Genomic DNA, 25,945 nt, shown 5'->3' with positions numbered 1-25,945 from the left:
TTCCAGCAAGTCCACTGCTGCGGACAGTGGCTCCTCCTAGTCACTCGACTGGCTTCCTACAACACACAGTGCCCGCAATCAGCCCGTTTATGCTTCAAGACGACATCGTACGCCAGTTCCCGAAACGTCGTAACTGTTTATTTCATAGAGAGCCTACTTTGTTCGTCCGCTCTGTCGTCGTTCTGTTCAGATTGTCTGGTCTGCGCGTCGTTTTGTTGTCCAAGGTTGTAGTTTTTTTTTTTCCTTCTGTATTTATCGTTCTTGTTGCAATTTGTCTCGCCGTTGTCAGCCAACTGTACTCTTCTTAAGTGTTGTAATTTTTTGAAATGTAACTTCTTAGCTTTCGGTATACGGCATTTGGTAGGAGTAATTTCGTGAATGGAGCGGAAGTCGCTTGGAACTGGAATGTGTAACCACGGTGCTGCAATCTGTGGGGGATGGCGCGAATCAAATTGCAGTAAGCCAAAAGGTATCTTTAAAGTATTAACTGTTTAGTTAATTTTAACAAGATGGTCAGTATTTTAATAAAATTCCTTGTCGAAAATAAATCAGGTCCACAGCCGGGGTTTAGATTTTTTTCAAGCCTTTTTCGCTTTTATCGGAGCCGGTTCAGTATGTAGTTTACCCTTTCGCTCTGCAAATTGAATGATTCTATAGTCGACGTAGCTGCTCCGGCAGCGAATTCTAGCAGTGGGTGCAGAAACTACGTGTGATTCACGTTAAGAAATGTAGTTTAAAACACCATTTTCTTATATTTATCACGCTCAGCATTATATGAAAGATCTCTAGTTAATTTTTGTGTCTGAGTTTCGTATTATAAGGTATTTGCGACATGAATTTTCTCATCGCCGAGGTTAGATGTTAAACATCTCTGGAAAGTACGGAAAGACTCGTTCACCTTTTCTTGACTGCATTCATTGTCTGAATTATTATCTGTTACTGTCCAAGCACATAAAATTTGACATCAGTTGACTTGTTATCCGCGTGTTTATGTATTCATATTTACTGTCCATTGTTGAGGTTTTTTTTTGGCAACCAATACAAACCAGCAATGGCGTATGTCCATGAAATTATCGTCAAAAAATCTTCCCCATTGCAAAATTAATTCACAGAGCATAATGAATTTGTAAAGGGAATTCTAAGTATGTATATATATTTTTTTAGTTTTCTAGTTTCCCAAATAGAGTTTACGTCGAAATAAAGTAGAAGCATTATTTTATTTAGGTTCATGATTACTTCGTTAGAAACGGCAACACGCCCGGGATATCCCTAGAACGTATTTGGGGTCAAAACCATTTAAAAACCTAAATCAAAGTTCTAAGCATGGAAGTTTTAAGTTTAAAGTTACATCCATCGATCCATCTCGATGTTGACTCGATAGCGCTTCAAACAATAGAAAATATCGGGACCTAATAAAGCTCGGGTAGGTTCGGTTTTTTACATTTTCGTCCCTCCTTTTAGACTCGGGAGTGGGCACGACATCACAGCGTCAACGTAAAGTATGAAAAACAACTGTCTTTCTTGAGATGGCATTATTTGGAACGGAAATGATTTACTTGTAAGTATGAAGTGGATTATAGAGTCATAGATATAATGGCTGCTAGTGCAAAGCGGAATTGTAGTTATAAACACAGTAGATCACACACTCCCGTGATGAAAAATTCAAGTTTACAACTGTGGCGACACTGTTAAAGTGTATGTTTGTTACTGGCGTTATACGACGTGAGTTGGGAAACTGTGATGATGCGAAATGGATTTTAAAAGTAAAGTGAATCCAGAATGCAACGCAAATTTCATACGTAGTGAGCTTGGAATTTTATTAGATCACAAACAACGTGGATTTGAAAATCATGTTTCTTGGAGTTTTTCATTCAATTTTTTTTAATTTTTTTTGTCACCAACTAAGGCATTTGAATGTAAAACACCTTTATTTTGGGTTAGAATTTTTTTCGCGTTGTTTACACATTGAAGTTAGATTGATTACGCAAACTAAGTTTTTATGCAGGAAATAATAACTAGACCATGAAGTAGACATATCAGCATTGACTTATCACGTGGAAAGTTTTATTTATGTAATTCAGTTTCTTTTTTGTTTTGGGTAGGCAGCCTGTATGTAAAAATAATAAATTATTTTCAAGTTAAAGCAATTTTTTGTACCTAAATATAAAATAATGAGCTACTATAAATGTTAAAAAATTGTACACCTATAACTTATGAAAAACTCTCGTGTAAATTATCCAACAGTAAAAAATACCCTCTTCTTCCTTCTACGCGTTTGTTTACCTTAGTACCTACAGAACTCTGGAGTCTGAATAAGGAATTGTTTCTAAAAAGATCCACACTGTTAGAAATTTCAGTAGACTTAAAGGTCATTTCAACGAAGAATTCACTTCAAATAAATGAAGAATTCTTCGTAATTCCAGATAACGTTTTTTTTCTCGTAGAAATAAACACAGTATTTCGACTTTCGCGTTTGGTTTATTCGTCACACACACGGTTAACGCACAGGTGCAAGCAATAAAATATATTTTTTTTGCAGTAGTCTTAAATAGATTTTTGAATGTTTTGTTTGAATACCAATATTATTCTTGTGGATTCAACATTCAATTACCCATAATTTTACAAATGTAACGATAAATTTACGAAGATCCCTGGATAATTTGTAACCAACGTTCTTCGTAAATTTAAGGTGAAACACTACTTATGCAGATTAGTTTCATTAAAAACATAGCTACCTTCATTTTTTGAATCAACCAATTATTGTGTTTTTGTAAGTGAATTGGTGTGAAATATATCTGAATAATACCCATCTCATTTTCATACAAAAAACTCATTTTTTAAAGCTTACAAGAATTTTAGACCTTAAGACCTTAGACCACATAATTCTTAGAAAAATACGGTTATTTAGACACGTTTCTTTATTTGTAAGCCAATTATTGTACATAACAGAAATTCATGCATTTTCTTGAAAGTTGAATTGTTGGATGCACACACATACGCGTACATGTTACGTTATCCGAATGGCGGAATCAATGCAAAATATTTTGAAAATTTATTCTAACCAGCTGTCCAACCTAAACGTTTTTCACATCATACATGCGTATTTCGACACACATGCTTGGCTGTCGGTTCCACGTGTTTTAAAGCGCGAGTTTTGCGGATATTTCATTTCCGTGACAGAGTAAGGAAGAAGCAATTTTTTTTTTATGATGCCAGAATGTGGAAATCCAGAGAGGCATCTGGCAACGACAGGACAGCAGAAAGGTTCGAGGAAAATATTTATCTTTCAGAATAAAGATGCACCATGTCCCATACAAACATAATAATCAAAACAATGAGAAAGCACCTTATCAATCATCGTTGAACATAAAAGAACATAATTCACGTAAAACAAATTTATTTAGTTTACTCAGCCTTGCAATAAAAATGGTGAATTAAAAATGATTTTTTTACGTTTAAAGACTGTCTGAATAAATTTTTACGACTAGTAAAATATAAGTTGAATATTTTTTTTTCAATAAATCAATAATGTTTCGCATATTTTGAAAATGTGTCTACAGAAGTAAAGTCGCATATACTTTTCAGCTTCAAAAACCAGAAAATTATCTAGTGAAGTCTTTAGCTGGAAGCGAGAAAACGTATTCTATTGTGTTTTAAGAAGGTGATGTTACCTAACGTAAAGCCGCTTTATCTTCACTTTCGAAAGCAGGATAAAAAATTATTTTTAACAAAGTGAAAGTACTTATATCGTTTAAAATGTATGATGGTGACTCAAGTCACCTTGCGCTGTTTATTTTTCTAGCTGTTGCCGGAGAATGAATGTGACTAAGGCTAAGATTCCGCACAGAAATTATTAAAACATACTTTAAATTAAACCAATTTTAAAATTTTCTAAAGTTGAGAAATACGGACAGCAATTTGTGGGACTTTAGGTATTTTACTAAATACGTAATTATATTCGAGATGGTATTTGCCGCGGTGGAATACGACATAACAGAAATAATGAGGGTACTTAAAAATGGCTAGCAAAAGATTTTCTTTAAAGGTAAAAAAATTATGTAAATATTACATGTCAAGGTCAAAGATATTCAAGATGGCGGAGTTCGATCTTGGGGGATGGCACCGGTGTTTTCGAGCATCAGATGCCTCGAATGACCACAATGTACTAATAAGATAATGTGTGATTGTGGTCATAAACCTGCATACTGTTTACATTACTTTTATTTGAAATGGCGTACCATTTTGTTAGGAATGTTTTAACATATCCATGGACGATCAATGTCTACAGTCGTTCATATTGAGATGAAAGAGCAGTGAAAGGACAGCAAGCAGTTTCTGTAACAGGTTTCCAAGGCACCCGTTACCACCTTTCAATACTAGTAACAAACAGCGTGATCTGTATCAGAACATTCTAAACAATAGTTAATAACGGTGTTTCAGGGAAAATTATGTCATAAATCTAACCCAGTCTACTGTTTTCACAATACTAACAGTCTAGTTGGGTCGCGGGTAGAGAATCTTGATTTCTCACTGTAGCTAACGATTCTAAAATTATTTTTCTACAGTTAATGTTTTTTTTAAAATTATTTCTGACACTTCATTTCCTGAATTTTTTTAAGCAAGTAAATTCATTAGAAAGCGGTCTTTGACTTTTATTGCAATTGCTGAAATAGCGTATGTTCTAAAAATAAAAAGGTTTTCAATCAATCTTCCCCAGTGCAGGAAACATTTAAAGAACGCACTAACACCCGGTATGGACGCAGTATGCATCAGTCAATTCGAAAACTGGAAAACAAAGCGATTCTTCTACCTTAGTGTTCAAATAACAGGAATTTACTCTGCAAGTGTTGCAGCAATGGTGTAATTCCGAACGGACTCACTGTAAAGTATACATTTTAAAGCAAGAAGGCTCTTAAAATAACAGCAAATGCCAGTCCGAACCTTTGAAATTAGAGAATGGCTTTTTAACATTACAAAACACTTCTTTATAATTTTAGACTTGGTATATAGATCACTATTCCAAAAGTATATGTTAACTTTACATTATTTTAAAAATGATCAGGAAGATGTGCGTCAACTCACGATGACCTATGTTAACTTGCCGCATCGTTTGAAAGTTTGTTTGGACGGTTACGACATCTTATTCAACGTTTTGATGTGCAGGGTTTCTTTACCGTGCTTCATGGTATTTTATACTCAAATGAGCTGTGCCGGAAATTTTTTCCGTAGGGATGATTTCACACACCTACTACAACCGAATGCGTATTGCAAACAACGCGATCACAGAAGTGGTCGACTCGCATTTTAAATGCAAATCGGAACTTCACAAACGAGAATGTGCGTGTCAACGGAAGTACGACCGCGCGGCGGAATTGTGACGTCTCATTTGTCATCCAATAAACGTGTTGCAGAATCAGCATTTCCCGGGACCAATCAAACGGGGGATGGAAAAAAAAATCGCGAGCAGTTTCGCGCCATGTGAACATTTAATTGCGACAGCCGTCAAAAAAAACCCCAGTTATTCACCGCGCAGTTTTGAATCTGGACCACGCGGTGGGTAAGTGGGTCACGCGCGACCCCACTTTTGAAACCAGGCGCAGCTCGTGTGCTGTTTCAAAGCTCGATGTCATTAGCTCCGCACTGTAACGACTTGCTTCCTGGCCGGAACGACACTGAAACGTAATTATGCATTTTTGACCACACGCCACGCGCCTCACCGCTTGCACGTTGTTTGTTGTTGCAAGTTCTGTGCTCTCCCTCCCTCCACTTTTACTCTCAGAGATTATATATAGGTGTGTGTGTGTGTGTATGTGTGTGTGGGAAAAGGGGAAGGGGGGGGGGGGGGATTTCACGCGCGACAGAAGTGAAACTTCTTGCTTATTAGGTATAAATAGATATAATTATTTACATTTTCAATCACTCTACTTACATAATACTTACAAAATTAATTGCACAAATCAAATGAATAAATAAATTGTAAATAATTTAAATTAAATAAATATGGTAGCGTCAATCGTTAGCCGTTACGAAAACTGAGGAATATACAAACACAAGCAGCCTTACGATAATTCCGTAGCATCACTGCTGCGTCATTTCTACCTCTCCCCTGCCGTCTCCTCTTCCGGCCGTTACAACTAGCATATAGCATGCTACGCTACGTACCTATATCCCCCCTCCCAACCTGTCTTCCCCCACGACCGCTAGAGCATGCGTCGCCGCTGACGCACTCTTCTCTGTTGGTTTCCCCTCTACGTACCTAACGGTTCCCCTCATGCAATCGGAATTTTCGTAACTATCGAAAATTGTAGCCTCCTCAGCAAAGAATCTTCACTAAAAAAAAATAAAAATTTAATATTCAATGTAAAATATGGAAGACCTATGTAAAAAATCAGAACTACAAATTTTATTTAATACGGCTGTATTCGTTAACTAAATAAAGCCAAAAACATCCCGGTTTTACCAATTTGGGTGTGAAATACAAAATATTAATATTCATATCATATTTCAAGATATATTACACGCTGACTAAGTGGATTCCATAAATATTTATTTCTTCAACAATTCTCACCCCTGTTCCAACTTTAGAGGTGAAATTTCGGAAATCAATGAATATAAGAAGGTAGATTTATGTTAATTTATAATTTGAAATATTTTTAATTCAGTATTATTTGATAAGTAGATATTTTATTATAGTAAAACCATATATGCTCACTTAACATCTTTGCGGGTAGAAAATTAGAAATTAGTAAAAAAGTAGGTAGATTTTGCATGTTTCAGTCGCAATCATCAGGGATCAGTTACGTCAGTAGGTAACTGCACCCTGATGATTGCGACTGCAACGTCGACCGAAACGTCGGTGATATTTTCCGCCTTCCGACGCAGCTACAACCCAGAAGCCAAGTAACTACAGAAAATGGCCGCGAAAATTATTTATTATAAGTTCAATAATTGTATATGTGTTAATACATAGTTTATGACACGTTAGGTTATGAGTAGAGATCCGTGAATTTCGCGGATTCAATGACCTCCAGGATAGACTCCAATATCCTCTACACACTCGGGAAAATGCCAACTGTTCATTGGCTGTTGACTTGTGAGTCTTCTCGACTGGGTGGCCTGTGATTCGACATTTCTATGAGTGAGGGTCTCTAATTGGTCCTCAGTCCTCTAGATTAACAGAGAACCAATGACAGAAGCAGCACTCAGGTATAATTATTTGAATTTTAGCATAACACGAAATGAATCCGCGAAATTCACGGGTCTCTAGTTATGAGTTACACATCACTAGCGAGTACTGGAAAGACTCGCTTACATTTTTTTTAATAACGTAGTTTTACTCAGCAAAAGGAAAATGACGTTTTCAGTGATATTTGCACAGAAGCGGTACGTACTATTTTTTTCCCATGGGTATATCTGCCACGAGACAGAGCCAACTCAGAAAACGGCGCTCTAGGGAGCCTCCAGAAATGCTGCTGTTCCCCACATCGATCGCTATTTTCAATCTTGAAGCACAGCTTCGATATTTCGAGCGCGTGTAATTAATGGCCGAGATAAGGGCGCCACGAGTGAATCGACATTGGAAACTCTTCGTAAATTACTGGTTTTTTTTCTCTTCACCCTTTCAATAACCGTTACATTATTTTGGGGGCGATCAGGCTGGTTTCGGTTCCCCAGCCATCAGACACTGGGATACTGCCGTGGCTTGACTGCATAGGGCGGCCCAGGAGAGCTGATTCTGCAGTGATATCCGTTGCCTTCCGCTACATGTATCCCGAGGGACAACACTACACCAATACTTTAAATATTTTTAAGACGAATCCCTTCGGGACTTTTGATAGCTGCCACATACCTACTTGGTAAATACGTTAAAGGATATATATATACACACACAAACAATACATTAACTGTTGTATAGATACCGCACATTAAGGCCCCCGCCTACCCGGGAACACACATGGTGTGCGAAACTTCAGGGGAAAAAAAAACGATTTAAAAACTGCTCAAGACATGCAAGTTCTGTCTGTTTACAAATGGCATTTAAGAATTTGCTGAGATCGGATGAGCAGTTCGGTTTCAGTTTTTTTCTATTTTCACTGTAGTTTTTTGTGTTGGAAATAATTGAAAATCGTTGAAATGGGTGTATTCAGGATACATCGGTAGAGATTATTGAAAGCACTCAAGTGACTTGTTTTACACCTTTATCTTCATTTTTCCTTCATAACCATGTAATGGTTACCACTGAAAACTCACGAAGTAAAGACTGCGCACCAGATCACGGCCTTGCTCTTAGAGGCGATACCGCACTAGGAACACCAGCGAGCGTCGCACTTATCATCCCGCCTCACTAACACAAATACATTCTTGAGTAGGAAGGCTCCTTAAAATGGTTCTTCCGTGGCGTGGCGGTAGCTGTAACTAATTTTTAAAGACTCGGAATTTTTTTTTTGTTCAGATTAGAATTGATTTTGCTACGTTTTCTTCTCAGACCTTATTTAGTGTTACGTTGGCGGTTGTGATTGAAACAAGACATTATTGTCTTGAACTACCGGAAAGTTATTTGACCGTTCGGTTGCTGTAGGTTTGTTACTGTTTTAGACGCAGTGATTCAGAGCCTGCACAGTTGACGTTATTTTTTTTCCTGTCAGGATAGAATCCACAAGTGTGTGCGTTTCTCATGAGTTCATTGGATACAGCCACATTTCAACTTCTCTGAGTCGCGCATGATTCTGTCAAATGTTTTCCACGAGTTTTCCATTTGGCTTCTGGTCCTTCAGGATGTGTCAAATACCTCGATATCTAATTACATACTAGAGACCTGGAATATCGCAGAACCGTCTGACCACAGGGCAGAATTGAGAGGTATAAGTGTGCTCAACCCATGTTTATTTTCCCATTGGCTGATTTCATTGCGAAAAATTTTTTATCCTTGTTAATTATCATTACCTGATTCGCTTACGTCTCCCAGCTGGGCATAGTTGACTCACGGTCGTAGAGGGACGTGTCCAAATACATAACTGCGGTGCAATCGTAAACACACAGCGAGAGTGTGAAATATGAATTCTAATTTGCGACTTAACGAATGCGCAAAATTTCTGTACCACTTACTAGGTACGTTCAAGTTTAAAAAAAACTTGCAATCTAGACTTTCGCCAAAAAATAGCAACGCGAATTATGCAGGTCTCTAACAACGTGGAGAGTCAACAGCTGTGAACCAATTAAATACGCCGTGAAAACATACAAGTGTTTTTTTTACTTTAACTTGTTTAATTAATCATGGTGTACTCATTAGGGCAGACGATTCGTGACCGGCGACACCCAACTGGGAGTAATGGCGGACAAGACAAAATACGTGGCTCATTCGTTTCTTCAATGCCATCCATCCCATGCACTGGCGGATTCAGAAAAAAGGGGTAGGGTGGGGGGGGGGGGAATGGCGGCATGCCCCCCTTCCTGAACCCTGAATAATTTTCATATTTTATCATTATTCCTAATCATGGTTTTACAAACTTACTAAATTATGATTTTACTGCAGTTCTATAGATAAAAGGACGTTTTTGAACCACAATTAAAATATACTAAATATTTAAATTATAAATGTACTTAAATAGAATTAGAAAATTTAATTGGGCCATCCCCTGACATTATTATGAATCCTCCTTTGATACCACGATATTTTAATTATAATTCTTATTAAAATAAAGAATAGGTAGTCAGTCAATCTCACCAATCAGTAAACACACAATAAATAAAGTTTAAATTAAACAACAGCGCTGTGCAAGTCACGCCTCCCGAACATTTCGCGTGAAGGACGACCCTGTCGCATGTCTGGCGCACTCAGCACTCAGCACTCAGCACTCAGCACTCAGCACTCAGCACTCGGGGCATTACACTGTGGCGCGGAACAGATGAATTATTGTGCCCCAATTCACCGTCATTCATTTGTCCAAAGCAAAATGATCTAAGAGCCGTCCTTTGCAAACTTTTTTTCATCCTCAAATGCAACAAATAATAAAATGAGTTCACGTTCTTGAGGACCCTTGTGTCTCACTAACGTTACATTTTGACCCTGACCTTTCTTTTAATATATAGCCTAATTATTTGGTTTCTCTTTCAAATAAGGTCAAAAATATATAACTTATGACTATACATCACACCTGAATTGCAAAAAAAATACAAACATCACGATAATGACCACACAAATAGGGATAAATGTTAAATTTGTTAGGAACCCTAAAAATACATATTTACAAAATGATGGAGCCAATAATTCAGAAAGATAACCAATGTTTGGATCACTGCAACAGATTTCTCTTTATGTGGCAGGATTTATCATTACGTCAATCACGATACTTAAAAGTCAGATCGAAAGAATGCTAATTTAAATATTTAAAAAAAACTGGAGGAACGCACACTTATTTGTGATCCTTCATTCTACCCCTATCCTCTTTGAGTGAAATACAAGCAATAAAATCAAAATAAAATTTAATAAAATGCGGTTAAGAGCCAGACTCGGGTGTCAGGCCAATAAACCAAAAGAACTGATACTTTAATTGTTTTTTATTAATTATAAATTTAAAATGGTGCCCTTACGCAAATAATACACGACACTTCTATTTTCCTCAGCTATTTATAAGTAGTCACGCATTGATGAAATGTAGCTACATGAATTAGAAATAAAAGCCCCCCCCCCCTTCCAAAAAACCTGTGAACATCCCGTTTCTCATAACTTTCAAAATTGACGTGTCTTGTATAAGACCAAAACAGGGTTTTGTTACTTCTAATATACAATATATCATCTCGTTACAAATCTCATTCAAACGAAGGAAGCATCTGGGTTTAGAGGAATACATTTGATGTCTCTAAAAAGACGGTACGTTTTGAAATTAAATTCTCCCGGTTGTGAAAAGCGCGTATATTTGGCCCGCTGTTACTCGCTTCATATTGGACCAATAAATTTAGCAGGGTGGCCGACTTCGTTCTGAATCTTCCTTTCTGTAAGTTTGGAGGCAATTTCACGCATCGCTATCCTCACTTTTTTTTACATTTATATTTTCTTTACTTTAAAATAGAGCATTAATCAAAATTTATAAAGCGAAAAGAAATGAAACTTTGTTGTACAAATTTTTTGCTTACTGTCTCTCATTATGAAACAAGTGTTTTTGCTCACAGCGCCCAAAAGCACGAGGTGAACTTAGTGTAAGAAAGACGTCTGATAGAACTTTTATTGCTTATTGTCTATTGGATACGTTTTATAATTGATGCTAGAAATATCGCTTACGTTCGATCGTTCATCAGAAGAGTGATATAAATTTAAAGAAAGGAAATATGTTTTTTTTGTAAAATTGTTTTGCCATTCTAAATTCTAAACATGAATTGTAATATCAATGTTAAAATTTAGTACCTTTGTTATAATGCGTTTTAATATACTATTTACTACACCTTCTTAATTTCAGACTGGATAAAAAAAACTATGAAAATTATTAGTTGGTTGATCTTAAGTAAATAATATGAAAACATGTTTTATTTCAATGTCAGTAAATTGAATTATGACACCTTTAAAATCTTCTAAAATAACGCCAAAATACCCTAGTCATCAAAATATATATAGTGATATATAGTGTATGACCAGCAATACTTCAGCTGAGAAAATAATTTTTCCCTGATTCACAAAGCTAAAGACCCATAGGTATAAATTATATGTATAAATCAGCAAAGGCAATGCACACTATTATAAATGTAGAACCCTGGGAAGTCATGATTGGCATCAGTATAAACGGGTAGAAGTGAGTATGGTACCAAGTTGCTAAGTTCGATACCGAGATACCGACCCTGAATATCTTAAACTTTATGACCACACCGGACAACGCTGACTCTACCACAAATTTTGACTTTTACAGTTGATTAAAAAAAAAATGTGGGCGAGACTTTCAGTACTCGCCAGTGATGTGAATAAATACTAATGACCAGAATATTAAATCACCAACTAGGCAAATGCGACAAAGCAATACGGGAGGAAACGCAGATATGTTGAAATGCCTGTCTGTTGAGTAAACTACTCGTATGCCACATTGTAATTTTAGAAGTGATCCTTTTTTAGACGCGTTATGAAAAAATGATGAGTGAATTTTTACGATGCACGCGCACCACGCACCGAAATTTTCACAGGATGAATAAAAGGAAAAAAAAATTACTAATAAAAATATATATATGTGCTTTTAAATATTAAACTTTAGTGATTGATAATGTATACTGGTCCGTATAATTAAAAAAAAAATATTTGTTGTGAAATTAAGTGATAGAAATTGTGTTTATAAACTTTTTCAAGTGTTTTTATATGATTGAGATTATGTTCCCATATGTCTAATTTATTTTCATTACAAATTACAAAATGATCATTTAATAAATAATTAAAATTAATTCGAATAAACGTGCAGCATATTTATCGATTTCATTGTTAATTCATTTTTATATCAATTACTTTACTAAATTAACTAAATAATTTTATATACGTGTTTATATCAATAATAAATTCTGAGTATTTACTTAATTTTTTAATTTGAGAGTTTATACTTTACCAACCGTATTAATAATATCACATCAATTATTTTATTCTTCTATTTTATTAATTATTTGTATTCAAAATTTAAGTTAGATTTTTACTACGCCAAGTAAGTATAACTTCTAACGCGTGTACATATGTACACACACACACACACATTTACACACACACAGTGCACACACATTTTTTTGTAGATGTAACAGAAATATTCATAAATTACTACATTTACATGAACCAAAACAGTATTACTAAAAAAAAATAGAGTTAGCAGTAATACTGGGTTCGGATTCTTATCCTGACATTTATGCTGTGTGTTGTACCAGTACCTCCAATAGCTACAGTTCTTTGTAAACCGTTCCCTGAATATCTTTCCAGTACTAACTGCACCCATTAATAAGCACAATAAAACAAAATAAAGTCAAACTGTTCGATAATCTATTTTTTCCATTGTTTAAAAAAATTATGGTTTAACGAAACATCAACTAAACTATAATATTATGCGCCAATTTTCCTAAGGAATAATCAGTATTATCTCGAAAAACGTATTTCATGTTTCCAAAAATAACCGCATCCATGTGTTGTATTATCTTTCTTAGCAACTGGTTTCCAAAGGAATATTTTGTAAAATTACAAAAAAAAGATTCTGTGAGTGAGGTGGTGATGTCTCTACAACAGCGGTTCCCAATTTTTTTTTTTTTTTCGGTCAGGGAACCCTATGATCAACTTATATTTTAGCGGAAATCCAACTCCTTAGAAGAAAATTGTTTGGCGGTAATTGTGCCTGCTTTATGTGACGTTCGCCCTGACTCCCGGAACCCCTGTGAGCCAGTGGCGTAGCCAGGATTTGTGTATGGGGGGTGTTAAGAAGCATGACCCCCCCCCCCCCCCGTAATTGGATTTTAAGGTGTAAAATAGTGCTATTTTAGCAGTTTTCGGTACTTAAATTTAAATATTGTAATGGTAAAAATTTGATTAATGTTTTAATATGAAATTTGTTTGAGCGATTAATAAGAAATTTAAATAAAGATTTGGTGCTAAGGGGGGGGGGATTAACCCCTTAACCCCCCTCCCCTTCCCCTGGCTACGCCCCTACCTGTGACCCCAGGGTTCCGCGGAACACCTGTTGGGAACCGCTGGTCTTCGCCGTCGCACGCGGCCGTGCGCGGTTTGCAGGAGGTAGACGTCGGGAGAGCGCCCGGCCGGGCCGGCGGTACTCACTGATGCACTTCTCCCCGCGGAAGCCGCAGCGGGGCTCCGCCACCGGGGGTCTCCCGACGGGCCAGTCGATGACCCCCGTCAGCCGCAGCGCCTGCAACAAGCGAGACGCTGGGTACGCCAACTCCGACACTTTCCCAGCCGATCACGACGCGCGACTCATCCGAAGAGACGGCGGGAGAGAAAAAATATATATATACGCGGGGTCAACGACTTCCAAGAAGGACTCGATAGTCCTCTACATTCTTGGGCAAACACCGCCCTGTTAGCCCGTGGATTCCGTAGTTATGTGGATGAGCGTTTCTCATTGGTCAACAGTTCTAGACACAAAACTGCGAACCAACAGCAAATAGCAGTACCTATCGCGAAACGAACCACGCAGAATTTTTTTCCGGTCGCTACTCGTGTGTGACCTTCAGCGTAAAAAATAATTCGCATGGATGCGAAGATCTTTCCGATTAGAAGAATTCTGTGTTGCCATCGGGTCACCCGTGCAACTTCAACATGTAACATGATTTTAGTTTAGAATGATGGGTGGACTGGTGCATTGGTAATAATATACTATTAACATTAACAGGCATATTTTTTTTGAGATCTTGTTTACTACATTTATTAGTTAAAGCTTCAAAATAAATGTGAGCACGCACGGTGACGTGTTATATATTTCTCAAGCATGCCAATTGAAAAAAAATTGTGAGCTAGACCTTCAGTACTCGTCAGAGATGTGCAACATCTAACCTCGGTAACGAGAAAATCCATATGTTCTCATGTTGCAAATACATTTATACCTAATTCAAAACTCGGACACGAAATATAACATAGAATTTTTTTTTATATAATGCCGAGCGTGTTGAATATACGCAAATAGTGTTTTCAGCTACATATCTAGACGCGAATCACAGAAGTTCCCGCCCCCACCGATAGATTTCGCTGCCGGAGCAGCTACGTCGAATATTGAATCGTTTGATTAACATGACTATATAATGAAACTGCTCCGATAAAAGTAAAAAAAGACTTGAAAAAAATTCCAAAACGCCGCTTTGAACCTGATTTTCGACAAGGAATTTTTTTTAAAGTACTTAACATAATGTTAATAATTCATTAAATAGCAATGCTTTAAGTTTCCCTTTGTCTTTGTAAAATTTTATTCGCGCCATCCGCCACTGCTGACAGCACCGTAGTTACACATTTCCGTTCCATGCGACTTCCGTTACATTCACCAAATCACTCCCACCAAATGCCTTACACCGAGAGCTAAGATGTTACACATTAAAAACGCACATTCACTGTAACGCTGATAGTTTTGCTTCACGTCCAACCTTGTCCACGGAGGATCGAGGTGACAGGCACCTCGGTGATTGCTAAAAACTATAAAAAAACGAATAAAATTAACATGTAGTGTTGAAAGCGCAATGTTTCTATGAATGCCTTTCGCCAATTCTGTATGGTATCATTTACTGACTACTTATATTTTGAGGTTTGAATTGCAAAAGAAGTATCACTTCTATCACGTGTACTGAGTTACATATGCTCTTTTTTGACGTGACAACGTCTAATAAATCGATGAACGCCGGCTGCACGCATGAAAAAGTGTCCCGTTACGCACATTGTTCCGTTACGCTGTGTCTCGTTACGCTAATAAATTGACTAAAAAATTATGGTGATTCATATAATTGATGATAGATATTTGATTACAATTTATTTATATGAAAACTTGTTCATAATTATATTTAAACTTTATAGCTAAACGCCAGGTTTTTTTTAAAATTAATTACAAGTCATCTACACGTGAACTGTTTCGTCGACTGTTTATAAAGTGAAGTGAAAAGTTAATGTGGTTTTCGTTGCTTATTACAACAACAATTTAGGCAATAAAGGGTAATTATTCTTGCATTTTAAAAATCTGATTACTAGTATAATTTCGAGTATTTATTATTTTATTATTAAAATAAAAAATGATTCAATTTTATTCATAAAAGTAAGCAATCATTTCATCAACGTTTTGTTATGACGTTGTCACGTTAAACTATCGTCCGTAAACCGACTTTACAGACAACCAATTTTTTTTAAATGCTAATTGGTTCCTTTTGTATAAAGGTCGTCCAATTAGCGCTCCGGGCGGAAGGAAGGAGTCCGCCAATAGAAGACCGCGGGGGCGTCTGAAGGTCCCGGCTGCTCACCGGCAGCAGGCTCCTGTCGCCCGGCCTGGCGAAGGTGCCCACGGGGTACAGCCCGTACTCCTCGGCCAGGAAGTGGTGGGGCTGGCGCGCCAGCAGCGTGTAGTTGCCCTCGGCGTCGCCGTTCTCGTCCATGTACACCAGGTACCTGCACACACGCGCGTCCTCTCAGCCGGCGGGAACCACACATCACTTGGAAACACGCAACTTAGAACAGTCACAACTTAGAAATATCGAAAAAAAATCCACGTAACTTAGAACTGTCATAAGTTAGAACGATCATAACTTAGAAACACATAACTTAGAAACACACAATTTAGAAACACACAATGTAGAAACACAATTTAGAAACGTCATAACTTAGAGTCATAACTTAGAACCATCACAACTTAGAAACACACAACTTAGAACTGCCATAACTTAGAAACACACAACTTAGAACAGGCAAAACTTAGAAGATTCTATCTTATGTGTTTCTAAGTTGTGACAGCACACCTCAGCCGGCCGGCTGGCTATTTAAAACAAAAACTTCAGGCTCTCTAGGGGGCTGTATTCCAAGACGTTCGGGTAAGGTAGCGAATAAGCACTGTCTTGTTGTGATACAAACGTAACCTTAACTCGCGGGCCGTATTCTAGAACGCGTCCAAACCGAATCCCATTAAAGAAACGCCGTCGATTCATCATATTGCCATCCGGGGCAGTAAGTGGGGGCGGGGCAAGAAACCTGAGTTTCTACAACTCGCTAAGTGCATTGTAATTCAGGTGCACCCAACACTGGTGTATACTCATTTGAATCGACGACCGGAGTGCGTGTCTTGTAGATAGACTTGGCACACGGGCCTGTGTGCGCGCTGGTAGGTAGTGTAATGCTATGTAATACTATGTAAGGAAACAAATCGGCAACCATTTAACAAATCGGCAACCGTTTAAATAAACGGTTGCTCGAGGCAAGAAACTGGTTCAAACGCATTCTAGCGGACGTTTGACAACCATCGATACAATTGTTACGGCAAAAAAAAAAATCCTAAAGATAGCAGCACCGTGTCACGAATCAAATAATTTTTATTTAATAATCATAATTTTCTCAAGTACTTTTTAAGATGCGATTATTTCATGATAGGCTATGACCATTTAAGCGTTCAAAATGTATTCCATGATATTATCGCTACCATAAAGCTTCATTTGGCACACCAATACGTTTGATACGTCCCCAGATATTCGCGAAAGTGACTATATACGAGTTAATGGCGCCAGACGCGGGTCCACCATCTGGACGAAATCAACGAAAAAAGTGAGCTCTGCGCATGCGCGGAATTTGGGCAACAGATAGGTCAAGGATAGGACCCAAAATCCATTTCCTAAAAATAAGGGACTGGCCGTGTCTTATCGTGCACTAGAAATACGGTTAGGGTAAAGGTGTAGCATATTAAAAACCTAAAACTTCATTTTTGTGTCTTGGAATAAAGGCCAAAGTATTGTTTAGAATGTCCTATATTATATGGAAAAAAATCATATATGATTTACAGTAACCGTCGATTAGGAAAACCTCAAGGAAGGACAAAAAATATGAATACATAAAGACACGCAAAACAAGTTCAATATCAGTTGTCAATTTTTACCATGTCTACCTAAACAACACAGACGAACACAGCGGCTTGTTATCTGCGTTTTATTTATGCATATTTGTTGTACATTCTTGAATTTTTTCTAAGACGATCAGTATAAATTAACAATGGCGTATGTGCGCGAAATGTGTTAAATCAAAATTCCCGATTGGAAGGAAATAATTGAAATAACGCATCGTGCATTTCGCTCTGAATGCGGATCGTGCTGTTGCTAATACTTATGTCTGGTCATCACTACCTTGTTAAACTATTACAGAACTTTCCTGCCGACCTTCACCTAATAATGTTTCATAGTGATGTTTGGAAAACTCGTATCAACAGAAGTTCCGAGATTGTTGTAAATTTCGGCCTCGTCGCACTCAACATATATATTTTTTTTATGTGAGCGGGCATTTTAGTACGCGCCAAAGATGTGTAACATCTAACCTCGGTAACACGCAAAATCATGTGTTCTCAAGTAGCAATTACTCTTATAATACGAAACTCGGACACAAAATTTAACGTAGTATTCTTTACAGTAAAACCGAGCGTGATGAATATACGCAAGTTGTGTTTTCAGCTACATATCTGGACGCGAATCATACGTAGTTGCCGTACCCGCCGCTATAATTAGTTGCCAAAGTAGCTAAGTTGAATTCCGAATCAATTGATTTGCAGACCGAAATGTTAAACTATGTAATAAAACTCCTCCGATAAAAGCGGGGGAAAAATAACTTGAAAAAATATTATACCCCGGCTTTGGAACTGAATTTCGACAATAAATAATATTAAAAATACACCCCACCTTGTTAAAGTTTACCAAATAGTTAATTCTATTAAGTTTACCTTTGGCTTTGTGAATTTTGTTTCACACCATCCGCCAACAGATGGCATCACCGTGGTTACACATTTCCGTTCCATGCGACTTTTCGATACGTTCACGAAATTACTCCTACCAAATGCCGTTTGCCGAGAGCTAAGATGTTACACACCAATACGACCATTCGAATCTTCTAGACTCGCGGACTGTGGCCTTGTAAAGGTTGAAGAAGAATGAATATCTCTCCCGAGTTGCTGTGGTGGTCACCGCAGTCGCCGCATTCAGGCTTCGGCCGACGCCCATGAACACGGTGATACCATCGTCGACCCGATATTGTCAGAGAACAATTCTACAACCTCGCCCCGACAACAACGCCACAATTTAAAAAAAAAATTGTTCGAGAGAAAGCCTTGTGAAGCTAATTTTAAAACACCTACTTTCCACGTAGAGAGCTGAAGTAAAACTCTTTCTGAATGGTAAATATTCCACGCCCCTTTCATGTTGATGGAATGAACAAATATAAAACGCTTGTGAATAACGGCTCAATATCGAGCAGCAATTTCGGGTTCTTTACGACGCAATGCTGGCGATATTAGTAATAAGCTTGAAACACTCAAGGCCCCGTTCTTTCCTTTTACCTCATAAAACTCCCCAGGGGAAGGCTTGAGTGTTCGCGAAGCTGGGGTAAGTCGTTCTCCGATGCGCGATATTACCTTTCCCGGCCGTCGGGAGACCGAAGAAAAAGGAAGGCGCACTGAGAACAGAAGGGTTGCCATCCATACACAGGAAAAAAAAAAAACATCTGTACTTCTACAAAAGATTCCTTTGGAAACAAGTTGCCAAGAAATAACTTTTAATAACACAAGAAAGATTATGTAACTTTGTACAACACAAAGACTATAGTTATTTTTTTTGTAAACGAAATAACCTAAGTCTTAAAGAAAATATTATTTCTTACGAAAATTGGCGGATAATTTTATAATTTAATTGATGTTTCACTCAATCATATTTTTTTCAAACTATGGAAAATATAGTCAAATATTCAATAGTTGGACTTTATTTTTTTTAATTTTTAACCAGGGAACGTTTCACAAATAACTGACTATTGGAGGTACTTGGACAACAAAAAGCATAAATGCTCGGGTAATAATCCGAACCCAGTATTCCAGCGAACAATATTTTGTAGTGATATCATTGTTTTCACGTAAATTTACCTATTTACAAATATCTGTAATTTTACATCTATATTTATGTTCCATTTTAAAAAAATGCAGTTCATTTTACGTTTATCTGGTTTGAGAGGGCACATATATGTTCTTGCGCTGAGCAGCCATTAGCAAGCAGTCTCTGGGCTGATTGGCACCCTTTAATCAGCTGAAATCGACGCACAAACCGAAGTTATGATGTTGGTACACCCGGTTTGATTCAGGCTCGAAAATATAAATACATTAAAGAACATTACTATCTAAATGTTTAGTTGCTACAGCGAGGTAAACGTAACCAAGCGAAGTTCGCCTTGATTGTATCGGAACTTTTTTATTCCTCGCTCTAGGAGATGTAGTTTTTCTTTGAGATAAATAATCAATTTGTATATATGTGCGTATGTGTGTATGTTATGGGTTTAACCCAATTGTTGTCAAGTCTGAACCTCTTATTAGAATCGTAGATGAGTGAGCGCCACGAATTCTATTCTAGATCTCAAGAGTCAGGACTTTAATAATGTAAGAGCAAAAATACAAGCATTTTTAGTTTTGCAGAAATATTTAACTTCAGGAATATTTATTTTGAAAACAAAACATTAATTATGTTCATTATGTAAACAATAAAAATTTTGTCACAATTTGATCCTGAAGTGCTATAAAAAAACATTCCGGAGTATTTTAACTTGTGGCAGATACAAAATTTTCTTTCGTAGCTTCTGTAGATGTATAATGGAGTCGTTGTCAATAAAACAGGTGCTAGTATCTGAATTTCTGAATTTCACTTACAATCCTCTCTTCGAATATTTTTTCTCAAGTATCAAATTTTTCGAATAATAAAAGTTCGATAAATATGTATATGCATGTGCTTTCATATGTGCTTATGCATGAACAAGAATATACACATATATGTAGATTATATAATAAAGGGAAAAAAACCGCCAGAGAAATTAATTTGATTTTATAAATTTTCAATTTCCTATTTACATTTTAGATTTAACATTATAATTTAAGATTAACTGTATGTTTTCCTTGGGGATAATTTAATTTTACAGCTAAATTTTGCAAACAATAAGCATGAATTTCAAGGATGCAGGGACATTTTAAGGAAGTGTTTCTAGGTAGGGTTGCCATTTGAAACATCTTTTGGGTTTTTATTTTTTCGCATAGTGAAAAAATGAGTAAATACGTTTTATAATGTTTGTGGCTATGTTGAAGTAATTTTATGCAAAACTAGCGTGAGATTTATTACATACATTTTTGAAATAAAGTTGAATTATTGATTGTTTGTGAAGTTTCACGTTGCGCGGATATGTATAGAGGCTTATTGGACAGCTACCAAAAAAATTACAACATATATAGAAAACATTTCTTAACGAGTATTACTAACAGACGCATACTTCAGAAAGTTTCCACATTTTTTTGTCACTCTGGTGAAAAAATAGTGCGTTAGTTCGTTTATTACTAGTATATCACCTGCGTTTATACCTAATACCAATCATAGATGTTCAGTCAATAATTTGATTATTAAATTATCCATATATTACATGCTAACAATGTTTTTACATTTCGCCCCTGGCGCTTATAAAGAGCACGCGACAAATCTTTAACGTTCGTATCTTTAACTAAGAAAATCTGAAATGCCCATCTCATTTCCAAATTAATTGCTAATAATTATTTCCGCGCGTATTATTGCAGTTCCTAATTTTATTTTAAAATACGCCTTCATTAGTATCTAATTAAATCATTCTACATCCTGGGTACTTTAATTTATGCTGCTCTAAAATCGTTCCAGGATAATTAACAATGGGACAATTAAAGAAAATATGTTCTTCAAAGAACGGTTCTGACTACTTTTTCCAATACGCAAGACGAGGACTTTTAATTACAGAGGGTTCCATACAGAGTGGATTTTATTTGTAGGTATGTAGCAGAAAAGAAGCTACAATTATTTTTATGTATTTGATTATTATACCCATACTATTATTTGTCCTTTCACGCAGCACTGGAGCAAAGGATCGACGTGATTTGTTTTACATATAGATAGTTTATGGGCTGGATAGTGACATAGACTACATATAATTATTAAATTCCATCCCTAATGGAATGGAAAAGCAGTCAATTCGGTTTTATAATAGAAAATCATAGGAGGTAGGTCACAGACACACAAAACAGTGATTTTGAGTAATTTCTCTATATCCGCCACACGGTCATATAGTAAGGTCTGGCAACTTCCTATACTTCTCCTTGGCGAAACCCATCCGGTGAATCTCACGGCTGCTAGCGAACTAAAGGTAGTGAAGTAATATAAGCATGGGAAAAGTAATCGAAAACTCAAAAATTGGACTTTATTGGTTTTAATAAGCTTATTAATGTGCACAGATATTACTGGAAAGCTAGTCAGGGAAGAGTTTAACTAATGTGGGTATTGGACGACACAAGGCATAAATGCCTGGGGAAAGAATCCGGATCCAGTATAACTGCGTTTTTTTAAGCAGTGCAGTTGTTTTCGTGTAAATGTACAAATTAAAAAAAAAAAATGCAGTATCCCAAAATCCACGCAAGATTTGAATTGTGCGTCATTTGTGTGGTAAAGTGTTGCCAACAAAAAAATTATAGCGTCACAGTTGACAGTGCAGTGTTGTAATGCTAACCCATACATAACCCTATACTGTATACTTTAACTACATAAATAAAAATGTCAAAATGTTCGTTAAAAATCTTAAATCGCAGTAAGTTCTTCGCCGATTGCTTTGTAATTTTGACACAACGTTGCATTCGAATACGCGCGTGTTTTTACGTACCTATGTCACACCTGTGACAGGTAAAAAAATACATAAATAAATCAGATAAGTAAAAAAAAATTTATTCAGCTAAATGAATGTTTGTGTGTTCGTAAAGATAAAGATAGTTATACATAGGAAGCTATAGACGTAGAGATAAAAGAATAGAATGATAGAAAGAGGGAGATATATATTCGAACGTTTCACATAAAAAATGAGCTATCAAAACGGTGTACTGAAAATTGTAATGGTATTTTGAAAGATTTAGACCCTTTCCAAAGGGCAAAAATATCAATGAAAGACATTTTGAATTCTTAATTTTTTTGCAGTTAAGATAACTTCTGATGTAAATAATGTATTATTGTTATTTCATTGATAAGAATTAATTTAAAATTTTCAAATTTAGTTAATATAATTTTCTAAGTGTCTTTTGTCATGTGTTTATGTTTGTGTTGTCCCGTTTTTATTGTTGTGTTTAGCATTGTGTTTTTTGTATGTTATTGATTATTTTTTATGTAATATTTGTTCAAGTGCCCACCTGTTAAAGGCTTTGACTGTTGGTAGGCACTCAAATAATAATAATAAATAAATAATAAAAATCGTATACATAGAAAGACAGAGTGATAAGGAGAGAGATATATAGAGATAGAGGTATAGAGAGTTTACACGTAGAGAGAAAAATAGCGAGAATCAATAAAACCTGTACAATATTATTTTAAAACCCTATGTTTTCTACGAGCATTACTTTTCCTGCGTGAATTCAGGACATTCTATGGGCCCCTTGCAGAGTCAGGTGAAGTAAAGTCCGAGATAAAAACTTGGCAGGTTAATCAAATGGAAGAATACTCCAATTCGTCTGAAGTCACGACTGTGCAAGCCGGCCTAAATCTGTAATTCGACATCTAATATTATAGTTAGGGACCGGAAAAATTTGCGGATTCAATGACCTCTAGGAAAGCCTCCATTATCCTCTGCATTTCTCAAGTAAACACGCGTGTTCATTGGGTACTAAAATTGTAAGGCGTCTCCACTGGGTATCTTGTGATTCGACGCTTCTTTGGTCGATAGTCTCCCATTGGCCCAGAGAGCTCCAGTCAATACCGCGAGCCGATAGCAGGACCAGCAGAATTGTACGCATGTTCGAATTTCAGCCTGTCGCGAAATGAAATCCGCGAAAATTTTCCGGTCTGTAGTTCTATTGCCACAAACAGTCTGGGGAGCGGGTGTGGAGGCGTGCGCTCACCCCATGACGCTGCGGTAGTTCCTGCCGCGCACGCGGGCGACGAGGGCGCTGCCGTCTCGCGGGTCCCCGCCGGAGTCCAGCACCTCGACCAGCGCCGCGGCGTACAGCAGCACGGCGTCGTACAGGTAGGCCGCCTCGGCGCGGATCTGCGGGGCAGCCCCGGGTCCCTGACACACCCTGCAAGCCGGGGGTGCACCGACCCCTCTCCGGCCCGTCACACACCGGGGAGGCCCACAACATTTGAATATATATATATATACACTGTATAGAAGTCGCGCGTTTTTCAGGAGCGTATGATGAGCAGCTTGGGAACTACACCTGCTGCAGTGCGCTGCCGTAACGCCCTGTATCGTCTTAGGTTGTTATTATACACGTTATAGCGCCGCACTGTCGCCCGCCGTCATTCCCCCGCACCCCCCCCCCTCCCCCAAAACCCAACATTCACTGCAGCTCAAGGTCGTTCAACGGGAGTTTGTGCGTCACAAAACTGTAGGTGATGAGAGGTGGGGTAGAGGGTGGGTGGAGGACAACACGTGTTTGAGGGAGAGTGGGGAAGGTGTGTTTGAAGAGTTCGACACTTGTCCGCTAGGGACCACCACAAGTCGATGACCTAGAGATGGTGGCGATTGCGGCGGTGAATTAACCAACTACCTCAAACCGTATTAGAAATTTTAACCTGGGCTGGCGACTTCTATACAGTATATATATATATATATATATATATTCAAAGCTACAACTCACGTAGCTTCGGTTCCCTACCACGTTCGTGCAACTTCGGATTTCTCTCAAAAAATTGGAAATTAAAAAAAAAATCTAAGGGTTAGGTTAGGTTAGGTCAGTCACAACATGCTTGTTTTCATTGGAAACTTCTGATTTAGCGGCTGAATTGGCGTTGATACCAAAACGCAAAACTTCGGAAATCTTCGGAAATTCTTGCAGGGGACCGAAACTACGTGAGTTGTAGGCTACCCGTCACACCGCCCGTGCGGACCATTCAGGCCCTTAGGGCGAGGTTGCCGTGTTGGAACACAACCCGCGGGCCGTATTCCAGATCGTGTCCTGAACCGAATCCCAGCAACGAGTCGAATCAGCGGGAAGCCCTCATTTCACAGACGATAGATAGCCACACCCGAAGTTCCCCGAAGTTCATGCTCGCTTTTTTTTTCTGTTCTATGTCATTGTATAAACCGGTGTGGCATTAAATTTTGCTGTCGATTAGGATAGGTTAGCTACATTATAAATACTTTAAAACATTGTGGACGGTTGGTTATATTAGGTAAGTATAGCTACATTAAAAATACTGTGAAATCATTTTATGGTTGCTTAGCAAATAACTTTTTAATATGTAGCTATCCAGGGGCTAGGAAACCGTTTACATGATTTCACAGTATCTTTAATGTAGATGTCCTAACCAAATCAACCGTTCACAATGTTTTAAAGTATTTATAATGTAGCTAAACTAACCTTTTACAATAAACAAAAAAAAAAAAAAAACAGAAGATGCACGATCGGGAGTTTGGCTCTCTCGTCTGTGAAAAGAAGGCTTCCCCAAATCAGCAGCCGTTTTGATAAACGGTGTGAACGCATTCTAGCGGACCGATGCAAGTGTTAATGGAAAAAAATTCCTAAAGATAGCAGAACCGTCGCACGAATTAAATGGTGTTATTCTAATTTTCTCAAAAGTTGCGATTATTTCTTGTTATGACCATCAAAGTGTAAAAAAAATGTATTCAAGGATAGTTTCGCTATCATAAAGATTCATTTGGCACATTTAACGTACAGAATGTAGTTAAAAAATTCATTCGGTATGATTACTTTATTATTTATTAGTGTTATTGAAAATTTTTGTGATGTGCAACATAATTTACGTAAACTACAAATATTTTAATATGTGTTTTTTTGCGAAAACAATAAGTAAATAAATATATTTAATGGCTTCTTTTAAAAACCTGTATTTGAATCCCACTTCAATGGAGTTAAAACCCCACAAAAACTAAGGTTTTTAAAAATATGACACGATCAAGTAGTGTTCATCTACAAGAAAATAAATTTCATAGCATTGCAATGACACATTAACATGTTCTCCAATATTCACAATGTAATCGATTATACTTTTCAACTTCTGCTGACATAAGTTTCACCTAGTGCAATTCTATTGCACAATACGGCACTGCAAAAAAAAATTCTTTACTACGATATAAGTAGAATATTTCAGACCATGGTTGTTGGGTCGTAAAATAGACAAAATCTCCTTTCAAAGGATAGTTAATTTTGAAGTTCCAAGCTTGTTGTACTTCATACTGTGTATCAAGTTCGAAGAGCCTTATTAGAGATACGTCACGTAG

General features: G+C 37.3%; 1 protein-coding gene across 3 annotated transcripts in view; it reads right to left on the bottom strand.

The window, feature by feature from the left end:
* The window catches only part of LOC134533031 (guanylate cyclase 32E), a 234,740-nt gene that overhangs the window by 49,113 nt on the left and 159,682 nt on the right, over nt 1-25,945 (bottom strand). For all 3 annotated transcript variants that reach the window (XM_063370180.1, XM_063370179.1, XM_063370178.1), the window contains 3 exons: nt 23,601-23,746; nt 15,955-16,099; nt 13,778-13,868 (listed from right to left, as the gene is read on the bottom strand). In XM_063370180.1, the coding sequence (XP_063226250.1) occupies nt 13,778-13,868; nt 15,955-16,099; nt 23,601-23,746 (382 nt within the window). The remainder of the gene's footprint in view (nt 1-13,777; nt 13,869-15,954; nt 16,100-23,600; nt 23,747-25,945) is intronic.

Source organism: Bacillus rossius, chromosome 6, assembly GCF_032445375.1.
Source record: "Bacillus rossius redtenbacheri isolate Brsri chromosome 6, Brsri_v3, whole genome shotgun sequence".
Classification (NCBI taxonomy): domain Eukaryota; kingdom Metazoa; phylum Arthropoda; class Insecta; order Phasmatodea; family Bacillidae; genus Bacillus; species Bacillus rossius.
The sequence above is the reverse complement of the archived record's forward strand: the minus strand, read 5'-3'. Positions and strand labels throughout refer to the sequence as shown.